The 16,908-nt window shown below is 46.3% G+C and overlaps 1 protein-coding gene across 8 annotated transcripts in view; it reads right to left on the bottom strand.

Moving 5' to 3' along the window:
• The window catches only part of LOC115199164 (neuron navigator 3), a 389,962-nt gene that overhangs the window by 145,007 nt on the left and 228,047 nt on the right, over positions 1 to 16,908 (bottom strand). For all 8 annotated transcript variants that reach the window (XM_029761788.1, XM_029761784.1, XM_029761785.1 and 5 more), the window contains exons 4-5: positions 12,523 to 12,595; positions 7,683 to 7,857 (exon numbers count right to left, since the gene is read on the bottom strand). In XM_029761788.1, coding sequence (XP_029617648.1) covers positions 7,683 to 7,857; positions 12,523 to 12,595 — 248 coding nt within the window. The remainder of the gene's footprint in view (positions 1 to 7,682; positions 7,858 to 12,522; positions 12,596 to 16,908) is intronic.

Below are 16,908 nucleotides of genomic sequence, written 5' to 3'. Positions count from 1 at the left end.
TATATTTGATACCATTCCACTGATTCCGCTCCAGCAATTACCACGAGCCCGTCCTCCCCATATTAAACAGTATTTTTTCTACTTCATGAATTTAAATGCTGTGCACCCTTTGATAATCAGGAGACCCTTGGGTATGTTGTGGACCACAGGAGGTTGGTGGCACCTTAATTGAGGAGGTCGGGCTCGTGATAATGGCTGGAGCAGAATCAGTGGAATGGTATCAAATACATCAAACACATGGTTTCCTGGTGTTTGTTGCCATTCCATTTGCTCTGTTCCGGCCATTATTATGAGCCGTTCTCCCCTCAACAGCCTCCTGTGGTTGTGGTGGACTGTCAGTCAGTCCAGTGTGAAGCAGGTTATTCATGTCTACAGTATAAGGGAAGAAGGTCTCCTGTACTCTATAAATCACACATGCAATACTGTAGAACTAATTCCCAAAGCTGACCACTAAGACTCCTAACAACGCCAGAGGGGACTCAGGAAAGCTGACCTCCCTGGCCTTAAACTGTCATCACAAACAAACACACAGGTAGCTGAATAAACAATAGAATTGGTCATCTAGAGTTACTTGATCTTGTCCGACAGTCAGGACACGTCCTCTGTGTATATCTGTTTGTTAGTTAGTTAGTTTTGGGCTAGTGGAAGAGATGAGGGCCAATACACCACCCATAAGAGGTGAGTGATACCCAGTCCCAGTGCCAGTTGCCTTGGAATGCAAATGAAGACTAGACTGAACACTTAATGCATGCTGGGTAAATTAGCACACTCAATAATTATCGGAATAAAATAACTGCGGTTTTCAAGGGCAAAATTTGTGCAGTTTTACAGGGCGACAGACGGGATATGCAGATTATCAAAAGCTTTTAGATTGCATTTCTGAATATTCTTATAAGATATAAATATTCAGGTCATCTTTATGGTTCACAGGTCACTTCCTCCCAGATGGGAGAGAGACAGGAAAAGGAAGGACAGATGGAAGGAAGTTGGGAGAGAGAGGTTATGGTGCCACTTGCGATGAGAACGTATTCCATTTTACAGAATAAATAAATCATTTATTAGACATTATTTCTCAGTTGGTTTCATTAGGGCCACTGAAGAGATCTTATCTTAGATTAAAACCGGGCAACACAGAGCCATACCCTTATCAATGCATGGTTGGCCTTCCAACTCCCAATGAAAGTGATAACGATCATTTGACGTAGCGTAGTGCTCCTGTTCAAATGACTTTTAGTCAAACTGACTGTCTAAGTCGTAACTGTGGACGCTCTCTCTCTCCCTGGTAAATTAACAAGGCTTTGATTTTGAAGAGGTGCCAAGTCATTGTTGGCTACTAATTAACCAAACGTAGCAGGTGTAGAAAAGCACCTGAGCGGAGTCTCCACTTCCGTTTTTTAGGGGAAACGGAAGTTAGATTGAAAATTCTGTATCCCTGAAAACCAAAAACATCTGGTTTCTGACAACGCCGTTAAGGGTGGCTACTAATTGACCTCTGAGATACCCATTATGCATGGCTCTTCTTCTGCTGTATGCCACTGAGCTAAATAAATACCATAGAGCTTCAATTAGCTAGGGAAGTACCATAGAGCTTCAATGAGCTAGGGAAGTACCATAGAGCTTCAATGAGCTAGGGAAGTACCATAGAGCTTCAATGAGCTAGGGAAGTACCATAGAGCTTCAATGAGCTAGGGAAGTTCCATAGAGCGTTAATGAGCTAGGGAAATACTATAGAGCATCAATGAGCTAGGGAAATACCATAGAGCTGCAATGAGCTAGGGAAGTACCATAGAGAAGTACCATAGAGCTTCAATGAGCTAGGGAAGTACCATAGAGCTTCAATGAACTAGGGAAGTATCATAGAGCATCAAAGGGCTAGGGAAGTTCCATAGAGCTTCAAAAACACACACAGGGCAATTTCCCATTATATCTAGCTGAGAGACCTGTTCATATGATTGTGCTAATGGAAGGTGCATGTATGCCATCTGACAGAGACGTAATAAAACCCCCGTAACCAACGATGCGCCCCACTCACTCCTCTATCCTCTCTCCTCCCAGAATCCTTTGTGCGAGGGGTAAAGTAAATGGTCGGTTCACGTAAGGAAGACAGCCGCGGTGCCATGATTAATAGAAGCCATCATTCCCAGAGGATGAAGCTGCAACGTGGGCGCAACAGCTCTGCTCAAACCTTTCTCATCTTTTAACATGAACGTGCGTTGGATCTTTTCCCATTTTCTCCCTAAGTTTCATATTTCAGCTGGCCCTATTGTGAATAGGCATTAGTGTCAGGTTAACGGATGGGGTTTAAAGTTAGAGATGGTCACAGGGCTAGATCACTAGCTACTGGTCTGTGGAACTGGTAGAAAGAGCTAGCGCTACACTAGCCTACAGTGCATTGAAATTGTACAGCAGCATGTGTTTCACTTAATTCAACTGACAGTGGACTGCACAGCACATGTTTCCCTGTGGCCCAATGCATCCCCTATAAAGTCTACTGGAACATAAAAGCCACAGTATATTCCTACCCTCTAGCGTTTAAGATATTTCCATGTGGAGAAAACATGTGAGGTAAAGATACGCTGTACAATTTGTCAGGTCACATTGATTAGGACGTACATCACCGAGCGCAATCTAATGAACTGCGACAACGGCACATAGCATATGAGAGCTATATTGGAGAGGCATCGCTGTCCTATTAGATATGAGCTATGGTTATCTATTCACTTTGCCTCAACAGTGTCACAATTCTGAGGTCAGCCAATAGCTAATCCCTTCATGATCCACAACGGCAGATTCCTCTGTTGACAGTAGGTATGAAGATGTCCTCCGACGGTGACACACCCACACATGCGCACGCACCCACACACGCCCTTTTAAACGAGGCTAAATCAGGGAGTGGGAATTCCATCTCTCGCTCTACCTCTCAAAGTAAAGACACATACATGCCTGCCTAGCGCCTTTACACAATCCCTTACCACATTGATACCACATTGATACCACATTGCTGTATACAGCTCATCTAAAGCTCAACGGATAGTCTAGACGGAACTGTCAATATAGTGATGAACTGAAGCCTGTGAGAAAAGACAGGAATGCTCATAGCATTACATATAGAAACATTGAAACACGACCGCCCAGAAACCTCAGAGTGGATTCACTTACAGTCTATAGAGTAGATTCACTTACAGACTATAGAGTGGATTCACTTACAGACTATAGAGTGGATTCACTTACAGACTATAGAGTGGATTCACTTACAGACTATAGAGTGGATTCACTTACAGACTATAGAGTGGATTCACTTACAGACTATAGAGTGGATTCACTTACAGACTATAGAGTGGATTCACTTACAGACTATAGAGTGGATTCACTTATAGACTATAGAGTGGATTCACTTACAGACTATAGAGTGGATTCACTTACAGACTATAGAGTGGATTCACTTACAGACTATAGAGTAGATTCACTTACAGACTATAGAGTGGATTCACTTACAGACTATAGAGTGGATTCACTTACAGACTATAGAGTGGATTCACTTACAGACTATAGAGTGGATTCACTTACAGACTATAGAGTGGATTCACTTACAGACTATAGAGTGGATTCACTTACAGACTATAGAGTGGATTCACTTACAGACTATAGAGTGGATTCACTTACAGACTATAGAGTAGATTCACTTACAGACTATAGAGTAGATTCACTTACAGACTATAGAGTGGATTCACTTACAGACTATAGAGTGGATTCACTTACAGACTATAGAGTGGATTCACTTATAGACTATAGAGTGGATTCACTTACAGACTATAGAGTGGATTCACTTACAGACTATAGAGTGGATTCACTTATAGACTATAGAGTGGATTCACTTACAGACTATAGAGTAGATTCACTTACAGACTATAGAGTAGATTCACTTACAGACTATAGAGTGGATTCACTTACAGACTATAGAGTGGATTCACTTACAGACTATAGAGTAGATTCACTTACAGACTATAGAGTGGATTCACTTACAGACTATAGAGTGGATTCACTTACAGACTATAGAGTGGATTCACTTACAGTCTATAGAGTGGATTCACTTACAGACTATAGAGTGGATTCACTTACAGACTATAGAGTGGATTCACTTACAGACTATAGAGTGGATTCACTTACAGACTATAGAGTGGATTCACTTACAGACTATAGAGTGGATTCACTTACAGACTATAGAGTGGATTCACTTACAGACTATAGAGTGGATTCACTTACAGACTATAGAGTGGATTCACTTACAGACACGACATACAGAAACATCTCCACAAGCAGAAACTCATAGTTCCCTTTCAACCAACTTCACAAAATAACACATCAAAACGTATGCAGGCAATAATACTAAGCATAGACGTGAAACTAGTTTGAATAAAGGCAGTCAATTACCAGTTCATGATGACATCAACACAGTCTCCTAATCCAACTACAGTAGCACGCTTGGCTTTAAATCAGAACAGAGAGCCAACAGGCACCGACACTCTACTCAGTACAGTACCTAGAGGGGTCTGGTTTGGCTTTCCCATAGAGCAGAAGACTCTTTCTCTCCCGGGGCTTGGCAGTGGGCAGGCGCGAGCGCGAGACAAGGGGGTCAACTTGTTCACCATGGGACATGATGAGTTAAGTGGGAGGGATCGCAGATGCTGCCCCACTACCTTCTACAGTTCCAGCCCCAGAGGCTCCTGGGTGTCGCGGGCCACCAATGGGGAGTTTCCCCCCCAACATAGACACACGCACGCACGTACAGAGCACTTGGCCTGCTCACATTTACAGTTGCAGCACTGGGCTTTCTATAGCCAGCACCTGCTGCTGGAGCCCTGATCGGCCTCACTGGTGTCTGGGGGGAGAGAGGAGGACGTGTGTGTGTGTGATTAAGTGAGTGAAAGATAATTGATAATTGCTATATAAAAAGCAACACTGCATTGTTCGGTGGATCAGACTACATTGTCCTAGATTGTATTTTTGGTCAAGAGATCCAGACAGGGCTGGTCATGTCTGTGAAATCAAACAATGCTGTACGCAGGATGACGTTTATTGGGATGAGTCTTGTCCTTGATGCAAAACTTCTGCTAGATGGGCCAGCTGCAAAGTCAAAATTGGCTATACTGTAAAAATGCATGAAAACAAAAATGTGATTTTTAGTCTTTGATTAAGGTTAGGGTTAGGCATTAGGGTTAGCAGTGTGGTTAAGGTTAGGATTAGCAGTGTGTTTAAGGTTAGGGTTAGGCATTAGGGTTAGCAGTGTGGTTAAGGTTAGGGTTAGAAATTAGGCTTAGCAGTGTGGTTAAGGTTTGGATTAGCAGTGTGTTTAAGGTTAGGGTTAGGCATTAGGGTTAGCAGTGTGGTTAAGGTTAGGCATTAGGGTTAGCAGTGTGGTTAAGGTTAGGGTTAGGCATTAGGGTTAGCAGTGTGGTTAAGGTTAGGGTTAGGAATTAGGCTTAGCAGTGTGGTTAAGGTTAGGATTAGCAGTGTGCTTAAGGTTAGGCATTAGGGTTAGCAGTGTGGTTAAGGTTAGGGTTAGGAATTAGGCTTAGCAGTGTGGTTAAGGTTAGGATTAGCAGTGTGCTTAAGGTTAGGGTTAGGCATTTGGGTTAGCAGTGTGCTTAAGGTTAGGGTTAGGCATTAGGGTTAGCAGTGTGCTTAAGGTTAGGGTTAGGCATTAGGATTAGCAGTGTGCTTCAGGTTAGGGTTAAGTTCAATGACATTGTGGCTGTTCCAACTAGTGTCCACTCTGCAGAGCTGCCTCCAGTACAAGATTCATGATGAAAAATGCTAACCTGCATGTCATACGGGCAGAGAGGTAAATGCTTACTCAGAGTACATTTCACTTGAAACACTTTACAGCTCAAGCTAATTGGCTAATGTAACATGTCCTCATATTCCCCTACAGTTGAATACCTAAATATCCTTCTTGTGTCGGTTCTGAACTATTTATGACAGAATGATAAATCATCCTGGTTTGGGTCAGATTTTTGACACACACATACACACACATGCACACGCACACACACACACACCGTATCTGGTTCTCCATTAAAACCACCACCACACTGACCACTTCTCTACTGGGAGAACAATGGCTTCCTGTAGCAGTGATGGGCTGTGGAGCATCACCTCTCGTGGGGTGTTGATTTAATAATCGCACCCAGGGGAATGAGACGTTACTGGGCCTGGCAGACCTTGAGGAAATCCTGGCAGATCCTGGGTGTTGTTGGAAGCCAGCCCCATACATTTAACTATGCCTCTGGTTCCTGGCTCCTTATGGCCTCCTGGCCTACTTCTGCTGTGTGACATCACCCAGGCCCGGCTTGTGGGACTGGGTGATCCTGCCATGACGGTGGTAGTCTCGCTGGAATGCCAGCGTCGGCCTTGTACCAGGCCAGCAGGGGTATCGGACCCGCACCTGTTGCTTGTTGCTGCCTCTGACTGGGAGAGGTCCCAGGGAGCTGAGGCCCGAGAGGGAGGAATGAGGGGCAGCTGTGCCTCTCTGTGCACCCCTCCCACCCACAGCCATGCTAAAGCCCCTAGACTCAGTTATTCAGTTATAGCCTCTCAAACTCTGCCCCTCCTTGCCTCTCTCCCTCCCTAGCGCTCCCCAGTCCTGACAGTGACCAGAGGATCAACACCGGGTACCTCAGAATACATCCGTACACCAGCAGCAGGCCAGACCAGGGCCTGGTTGGGATGGTTGGGAGGTGTAACCTGAGCTCGCCAGGGGAATCCCACCCATGTGTGGTACTTTAAACCTCTCTTTAGATGCTTCTCTCAGGCTGGGCTGTCTATTTACATCACATGGGCCTGGATCCCTTCCTGTTTTTATTGCTTAGTGGGCAGCGGCAGTGTCCACTTTCTGTCTACTTCTGCAAAGTGTTGAAATGTTCCTCTGTTAGCTCCTATCTGTTTATTAAATGGTAAAATGTCTGTCTAAACTACTGGCACACAGCTCGGACACCCATGCATACCCCACAAGACAGGCCACAAGAGGTCTCTTCACAGTCCCCAAGTCCAAAACAGACTATGGGAGGCACAGTACTACATAGAGCCATGACTACATGGAACTCTATTCCGCATCGAATAACTGACACAAGCAGTAAAATTTGATTTAAAAAACAGATTAAAAAAACACCTTATGGAACAGCGGGGACTGTGAAGCAACACAAACATAGGCACAGACACCTGCATAATAACATACGCACTATGCACACACATACACATGGATTTAGTACTGTAGATATGTGGTAGTGGTGGAGCAAGGGCCTGAGGGCACACAGTGTGTTGTGAAATCTGTGAATGTATTGTAATGTTTTTTTAAATTGTATAAACTGCCTTCATTTTGCTGGACCCCAGGCAGCAGCTAATTTTGCCTTGGCAGCAGCTAATGGGGATCCATAATAAATACAAATGGTGTGACAGTACATAGCAGGGACCTGTTTGGACGAGACAAGCTCAATTTGAACCATACACCAAAGTAAAAATATTCCAAGATCAAATGTGTTCAGAAACAAAATAACACACCAGCATAGTGGCTGCAAATGTGACTAGAAAACCATTAGTAAGGAAAATGCAAAACTGACCCAAAATGTAGCATCTAGCGCCAACTTCACACGACGCCATTGAGATGTGAGGACAACTGAGCCTACCTGGACTGCATCTCTGGTTGCGTTTTGAGGGGGCTGGCCGGCGCCGCCCCGGTGGTCTGGTGTGTAAGCTCTACCAGAGACTGGTAGTACTGCTGCTGCTGTTGCTGCTGCTGCTTGTAGCGAGACAGGATGAAGAACAGTCCCAGGATGGTCTTTAGATTCCCATTCCGGATCTCTGACGGGTAGACAGGGGAACAGAGCACATCATTATCAGGAACGTGGGTTCAAATCTCGCTGCTGCCAACCATACAGAAATATATGTACGCAGTACTATAATTGGTTTGGATAAAAGCGTCAGCTAGCTAAATGACATATATTACCGCCCTGTGTGATCCCTGGCTTGGCTCAGAGAAGACACAAACACACATCTGACAAGGGAAGTGAGTGTCTAGTGTTGTTTTAGACTCAAAATGAGGAAGTGAGACTGAAATAGTGAGTCAGGTATAGTGTGCTATTACTAACGGAACAAGTGGCTAATTTAACTGTAACCATGGCAACCTATTTTTGAATTTCATTTTGTTGATATTGACTATTTCACAGTTATTGCACTAGGGATTCACCTAAGACCACTGGCTGAGTGACTTCGTCCTTGTGAGAAATGGGTTCTGACTAGGTTGCACATTCACTCTAAAGTTACTCTAAAATGCTTTTAAAGTTCACTTCTCCCTGCAAAACAAAGGGAGCCTATCAACTGTGATATGATTCATCTGAAATCCAGGAATGAAAATGTATCTCTCGCTCAGCCCCCGTCATCGGAGCGCTAACGCATCCACTTGTGAAATGTCTTTTCATATCAGAATAGCTGACACAGACGCTGTTTGAAAGATTTCAACAGCTGACACAGCAGTTTACGTAAGGGGGCTCAACTTTCTTGGCCTGTTGTTTGCCGATTACAAAAAGTTGGAAAGATTAATCTTTACGTTTTCGATTTCAAACTCCAGGAAGCAGTCATTTATATTGTTACAGTGCAGCAGTCCAAACGGGCAGTATTCACTTGAAGAACGAAAACGTCCCACATTCATTCGGCAAAGCAATTTGTCACTGGCCACAGAATAATTGGAGATTTACTGTGTAGAACACAATAGCAAAACAGAAATACAGGGCCTTTGAGGTTACTATTTGAAACATGAAGGGCCAGTTTCCCGGGAAAAAAAACATGCTGAATGGAGAATCTCCATTGAAAGTGTTTACTAGTCCAGGATTGTCTTAATCTGGTTCAAGGAAAACCATCCTAAAGAGTATGAGAAAGAAGCAGTCGACCATGTGAACATCTATTCATACTGTAAATACAGACATTTGATATCAATGTGACCAGTTGTCTCCTTGTGCTTCATTTGGATGTGGAACAAATTCATTAAACACAGATATCGCAGCAGGGTTGTCAATTAGAGAAAAACAAAACAGCTGCGATTCTGAGGAAAATGGAACCGAACTTGATCCAGATATCGGGTAACGGAGGGAGGTCAACCATGATAGGGTTTCCTCTAACGCCAGCCTGCTCTTTACCAGCCTGCTTTACCAGTCTGCTCCCACTCTTTCTATTCAGCCTGCTTCCAGAGACCCTCTCCCTCAGAATTATCCAATTATGGTTAGTTATGCTAAGCTCCATTGGCCCCACCATACAGGAGCACATGTCTTATGCCCAGTTTCAACGCAACGTGGGCTAAGTGCTGTCAGCACTTTGGTGCCAGTCCTCCTTGGGCCACGGTCAGAGTATATGGGCCCCGCTTCGAGGGACTTTTAAGTGGTTAACGCGGTTTCATTTAACCTTTTGTCTTTTTTGGGGGTGGATTTTACGAGCCACAAAGGACTTCGGAGGAGGTAGATGGAGGGTTCTGCTAGGCCTGAATGGTACTGGAAAAGTATTGTTTGAAAAATTAGACTGCTGAACCGCTCCCACCAATTAATCTTTCCTGGATTTAATCCCCAGACGCGGGCCGATTTAGCCTTGGCCTCTTTCAATAACATTTGACCCTAACAACCAAGGCTGCGAACTTTGACTGTAGTGAAAGAGGAAGTTAGACATTTCCCTTTCAAAAGTGATATGATCTGAGGTCTTTAAACCTCGTATTATACATTCTCTGCCCCTTTCATCTACTCTGTTCCCCAACCAGCTGACAAATTGAGTTCCATCCAGAACTGGTCCTGACCTGTGCTTCTTCCAGCTAGTTATCTGATGAAGGCAGAAGATATGGACTGCTGGTTTTACAGAGTGGAGGAGACAGTAGGCGTGATCCCCATGTTGGGGATCAGGAGAGTGAGTATGGGTGTCCTCACTGACCCAGCAAGGAGAGGCGGTTAAGTGCTAACCAGGCTAGGAAAAACAGGCCTATTCCAACAGGCATCTGTGCCCACAGAGATCAAGGAGTAAGTTTGGGCTCGTGTCACAGTCGTCACAGTGGGAGCAGGGCCCTGCCGTCCAGCTGGTTCTCCCTCACCGTACAGACCCTGCCACCACTTAACGACCTGTCACGGATGACCCCTCGCTGTACATGGCTATGAACTGCAGGAAGGACACTTTTAGAGGTTCACACCTGCTTTTAAAAGGTTTGGTTTAGACTAGAGCGAGTGACCCTTGAATAGATCTCAGCAGGCACGGATTAACCTATCTGCGGGTTAACTGGTGGAACTGAAAAGCGGGTGTTGAATACCCTGGCAGAACAAAAGAGTGCTGGACATTGAATGGTTGTTGTACCGTTTGTTGGCTGTTTTCTAGCATTGAACAGAAAATGAGGAAGTCCAGTTTTATTATGCTATGTATTAAGTCTTTGTTTGCTTGCTATAAAGTTATATCAGGGGTGTTTCCGGTACTTTGACGCATGCGACAAACAAGATCATTAAATCTGGCACATCTGAGGCTGAGGTCGCCCACAAGACGCCTTTCTGGATTTTTTTTCCTAGAAGATTATTAGATTGTTTTCTTGGAAAAATCCTATACCCTCCAAGTACATCAAACGTCCCGTTTCTTTTCAAACTCCACGCCTCGTAAAAACTAAGCAGAAGCGTATGGAGGCCTCAAAAGTCTGCAGAACCCACAGCTAATTCAATGAAGCATAGTCCTCACTAGCTTAGGGGTATATGGAATGACTGTCCCACTCCTCATACACATGGTCCAGAGGGACAGAGACCCACGCCTGGCCCACTCCTCATACACATGGCCCAGGGGGGACAGAGACCCACGCCTGGCCCACTCCTCATACACATGGCCCAGGGGGACAGAGACCCACGCCTGGCCCACTCCTCATACACATGGTCCAGAGGGACAGAGACCCTCGCCTGGCCCACTCATCATACACATGGTCCAGGGGGACAGAGACCCACGCCTGGCCCACTCCTCATACACATGGCCCAGAGGGACAGAGACCCTCGCCTGGCCCACTCCTCATACACATGGCCCAGGGGGACAGAGACCCACGCCTGGCCCACTCCTCATACACATGGCCCAGGGGGACAGAGACCCACGCCTGGCCCACTCCTCATACACATGGCCCAGGGGGACAGAGACCCACGCCTGGCCCACTCCTCATACACATGGTCCAGAGGGACAGAGACCCTTGCCTGGCCCACTCATCATACACATGGTCCAGGGGGACAGAGACCCACGCCTGGCCCACTCCTCATACACATGGCCCAGGGGGACAGAGACCCACGCCTGGCCCACTCCTCATACACATGGTCCAGAGGGACAGAGACCCTTGCCTGGCCCACTCATCATACACATGGCCCAGGGGGACAGAGACCCACGCCTGGCCCACTCATCATACACATGGCCCAGGGGGACAGAGACCCACGCCTGGCCCACTCCTCATACACATGGCCCAGGGGGACAGAGACCCACGCCTGGCCCACTCCTCATACACATGGCCCAGGGGGACATAGACCCACGCCTGGCCCACTCCTCATACACATGGCCCAGGGGGACAGAGACCCACGCCTGGCCCACTCCTCACACACATGGCCCAGGGGGACAGAGACCCACGCCTGGCCCACTCCTCACACACATGGCCCAGAGGGACATAGACCCACGCCTGGCCCACTCCTCATACACATGGCCCAGGGGGACATAGACCCACGCCTGGCCCACTCCTCACACACATGGCCCAGGGGGACAGAGACCCACGGCCATAAAAAAGTGATGCAAAGTGACCAAGAACAAGGCTACAGAGCAGAGTAACCCAATAGCCTGTATATTTAGGTACCCTCTTCAATTCCAGACGGGCAAAGTCACTTTGCTGTTTTTAGGGGGACAGAATTTAGAGTAGCCGGTCAGAGTATTGGGACGGCTATTTCGGCTGTTCCGATAGGTCAAGGGCATCGTCACCTCCCCAAACTTTAGAGGGGAGTTAAACTGCCGGGGGTCCAGGACAACAAACACTGGTCTTAAATAACAGTTGGCTAGTTACTGTGGGGCTACTTCAGACATGTTAACACCCTTACGAGTAGGGCTGTATATCTGATTAATAGCAGCTTGTAGGAGGAGAGTAACCTCAAATGGGCCATTCATAAACCGTGCGTAGTTAGGCTGACCGATCCTGCTATAACTCTCAACGACACATTCACTTCCTTCCATCCTGTGGTAAATACGTCTTCTAGATCAGGATTTCTTAAACTTTTTCAGCTCGAGACCCAAATGAGAAATTCACCGTCCTTCCGTGACCCAATGACCCAAATCAAGAAGAAATATAAATATTTGCGGGCCCAGAGTCCAGTTGGGGTACCGACCCATAGTTTAAGAAACGGTACAACCACAGTCCTAGTTCCTAGCCTTGTCTCAAGCCACATGGGTTAACAATCATCATTATACATTCAACTTAATAAAAAAATAAGAATTCAGTCTTACCTTCTGAGGAGAGCCCTTGTACATTCACTCCTCTGGCGTCCAGGAAACTGAGGCAGGTGTCCAAATTCTCGGTCTGAGGACAGAAAGAATATGAGGAGATGAACAACAGTCAGTGGAGGAAAGTATGGTGGTTGTGGAGGACTGTCATGGAGTGGCTACTTCACATTCAATGTGCAGAATGTCTCAGGGGGATGGAGTTAGGGGCTGATCAACCCATTGGCCATAAAGAACCCATTGTCTGATTATGGCAGAGCCCGTTTGACCCGTACGTGACACAAGGAGTCAGCCGGGCCGTCTGACATAGTGACCACAGTGTGTCCCACCTACACAGCCCACAGCCCCAGCCCTGGACGATATGCACTATGTATACAGTACAGGAGATGTGGCCCACTTGAGGCCAATTACGACACAATACACGGCTGACAGGCAGCACTAGAGTCAACAGCGATACACAACCTCCCTCAGAGTGACAAAGTTCTGCTGAGTTCGAGGCACTGACCCTTTTATATATGAACCACTGTGCATTCCTTGAGAGTGGCTAACGCCTGCCACTGTTTGCATGGCGGGTATCAGCCCTCGGCACAGAGGGCTTTCATGAGAAGGTCACCACAGGGCAGAGAGCTCCACTGGGCCGTATTGTACTGGGGCTGTTGTGAGGGCGGGCTGGGCTGGCTGGCTGGGCTGGCTGGCTGGCTAGGCTGGGCAGACAGACGGCGTCCAGCAGCAGTGGAGTTTAACGGATTCCTTCTCCGTGCTGCTTCAGTCTCAACCCTAACCAGCCCTGAGGGGAAACGCCCCCCCCCCCCCCCCCCCCCAGAGGAACAGGGACACCATCTCAGTAGTCTGGTCTGGAGTCTGACCTAGACTGTTGTCTAAATGACTGTAATGTAAATGTACGTCAGTGATGACATAAGACCTTAATAAGCCAATAGAGGAGGACCCCCGGGTGTCTCTGACGACGCCCTCTCTCTCGCCTGCCAGCCCTCTCAGATACACACACACACCTTGGTTGTGATAACAGTTCCGTTGTAAAGAGGGCACATTCTGTAACGTATCAACATTGTACGGATGGTGTCCAGCCCCAACCTGGTCCTGACCCGTCTCAGGGTGAAAGGAGGTGGATTTACAGCCAGTCGTACAGACGGATGGGTCTCGTCTGACTTCAATGTAATGTACCACTCCAGCCCTGCACCAGCCAGTGGTAGCATGCAACAGGGAGGATGGATGGCTGTTTACTCTGCCTGTATCAACAGGGTCGAGACCAGAACATGGGGATCACAGCCTGTTCATCTGCCTCCACAACACAAACAGAACTGGAAGGGAAAAAAGAGGCACAGATGTCGGGCTGTTCACATATGGTATGTTCCACATATGTTTCGCCAGACACCCCCAACAACCTAACAGTTTGATTATACCCTTCTCTCGTAAAAATGTGTTTTAGACATTCATCTCAGCGGAGTGACGTGCTGAGCACCGTACATTATGGGCATCATTTCCCAATTAAGTCTCTTCCAATTAAGTTGCTAGCTAGCAAAGTATCAAATACACATTCGTGTTGTTCCGTTGAGGGCGGTTGTGGGGGAGGGGGGCTACCCGACAAATCCAGATGCACAAAGCATCTGTGGAAATTAGTGTCATATAAACACAGATGAAATGTAACTAACGGGACACGCATGGTATCACCTCAGCCTCCTTGGACTAATGTTTCAATAATTCTGTTTTAAATGGCTACTTTAAAAATATTTACAACGTCAAGTCAAATATCCACGGATGCCTTCACGCAGCTCCGTGCATCTGTTAGCCAGGCAGGGAGATGGGGAGGACAGACTAGAGAGGCAGGGCATGTTGAACGGGCGACACAAAGACAGAGGAGTCAACCCATAGCAAAACAGACAGTAGATCTGTCCGGGAGAGTGAGAGACCTGTATCTTGTCTGATCGTTTTAAAAGAAAATGCAAAAACGGAACTGATCAAACTGGAGGCAACGTTCTGCAACTGACATTCTGACGTTCTCACCAGAGAGCTATTAGATCAGAGCTACCACTGATGATCTTCTGTCGGTCTTTAGATTTAAATGAGGTAAACAAAGCTGAATGGTCATTTAAAGCGTTGTTGTTAAGCGCAGACTTAATGTTCCACTGCTTTTTGGCTAAATAAACTGCCATTTTGGTGGGCGGTTTGGCTTTGTGATACATTTTAACGGCTTCTCGAGGAACTCGGATCATTTCTTGCTCCGATGTCAATTGACATTTTACAGATCCACATAAGTCATTAAAAGCAACTTGCAAATGGAACATTTTGATGAGGCACATTTCACCAAATTTGCACTTTCGGGAACTGACAAGAACACAAACATACACCATCGGAAAATGACTGCTGATTTTAGGCAAGCACAATTGACATAATACTGAAGTCCTCTTGTTCAAGTTTATTGTTGTTGGAGTTATAATCATCGTAAATCAAACCATGTTTAATTCACACTGAACAGATCAAAATGAGGCTCTGATGCTGAATAAATGTTTGCAGTTTAATTTGCTCGCATCGCTCCCAAAAATGTGTGTTGAGGTACTTTAGGTCTCTCTAACGGTTTCAAGTAACCACCACATTTGGAAAGTGTTATCCCTCAGACATAACTGTCAAATACAAATGGGCCCACGCCTCAATTACAATTGATCGTCGCCAAAAGCAATCTGTTTCAAAACAACACAGAATACCTTACGTTGGTGCTTCACCACGGCTCAGAACAACACAGAATACCTTATGTTGGTGCTTCACCACGGCTCAGAACAACACAGAATACCTTACGTTGGTTCTTCACCACGGCTCAGAACAACACAGAATACCTTACGTTGGTGCTTCACCACGGCTCAGAACAACACAGAATACCTTACGTTGGTGCTTCACCACGGCTCAGAACAACACAGAATACCTTACGTTGGTGCTTCACCACGGCTCAGAACAACACAGAATACCTTACGTTGGTGCTTCACCACGGCTCAGAACAACACAGAATACCTTACGTTGGTTCTTCACCACGGCTCAGAACGACACAGAATACCTTACGTTGGTGCTTCACCACGGCTCAGAACAACACAGAATACCTTACGTTGGTGCTTCACCACGGCTCAGAACGACACAGAATACCTTACGTTGGTGCTTCACCACGGCTCAGAACAGCACAGATACCTTACGTTGGTGCTTCACCACATCTCAGAACAGCACAGATACCTTACGTTGGTGCTTCACCACGTCTCAGAACAGCACAGAATACCTTTCTCACTTTACCCTCAGAGAAGCCATGCCGCCTGTACTGCCACTAACTCAGTGCTATGCTAAGAGTGCTTCAAAAGCTGGCAGGGACCCATGTAAGCGTTTTTACTTTACAAACCTGTTCCATTGAGTTTGAACACTGTCAGAACAGAAGGGTGAACACAGCCCGGCTGTGGTGGTGATGGGCCATAAATTCCTGTGGGCCCTTGTCTAATGAGTGTAATGAGCAAGCCGATGATTTAGGCTAGAACGTCACATAACTGAGATGCTTAACAGCATGATGGTGCTTTAATCACTGTAGTCGGGCCTGGGCTTTGAACTCCACATGTTAACAGGCCGACGAGGCCTCCTCTCGCTCTGAAACTGAAAACAGCTGAGGGAAACAGAGAGGTTTAAAGGGGAGAATAAACTTGACCAAGACCATTTATTTGTTTGTTCTTGATGTACTTGGCTCTTAAGGTGAGGTTTTTCTGGTTTAAAGAGGCAATCTGCCATCGAAACAACAACAAGGCAGGCCCCCTGCCTCTGATTTGGTAAAAAGCTGAGGGATATGCCTGGAGAAATGTAACCACTCTCAAATTCACAGACAGAGCTATGGATGCAAGGACTGATCAAAGACATCGCAATTATATTTTTACGCATGTTTTGAGGCTTACAGCGTTTGTTTACATTTACAATGTTTACAAACACTGGAATAAAACAAGCTTACATGTTGGGTTCTGATGGGGTACGACAGTTGAAAGAAGGTCATGTGGCATTTAGAAGTTATATTCTTCAAGAATCAGTAGGAATGTGTCACTCATTTAGAAGTCCAAAAATGGATGTAGCAAACTACAGATTGCCCCTTTAAGGCTTTTTGTGACGTATGTTACAGCAAAGGTGAGGCAGTTGGTGCTTTCACTTTCTGCTGCCTGCCGCTTCTGAAACCAACCTGAAAGGAAGTGGCTCATGCTCTCCCCCAACGACACACCATCGTTCTCCATTAATGTACCCCCTCTTTTTCTTTCTCTCTCTTATCCCTCCTTCACCTCAGCAGTCAGCTCTATAGGGGGCTGACACGCTGCCTTTTCCATCGATCCCCAACCCCCTTCAGAGCAGGCCCATCGCCCTCCATGC

The sequence above is a fragment of the Salmo trutta genome, chromosome 8, assembly GCF_901001165.1.
Source record: "Salmo trutta chromosome 8, fSalTru1.1, whole genome shotgun sequence".
Taxonomy (NCBI): domain Eukaryota; kingdom Metazoa; phylum Chordata; class Actinopteri; order Salmoniformes; family Salmonidae; genus Salmo; species Salmo trutta.
Note: the sequence above shows the minus strand (reverse complement) of the source record. Positions and strands in the feature narration are given on the sequence as shown.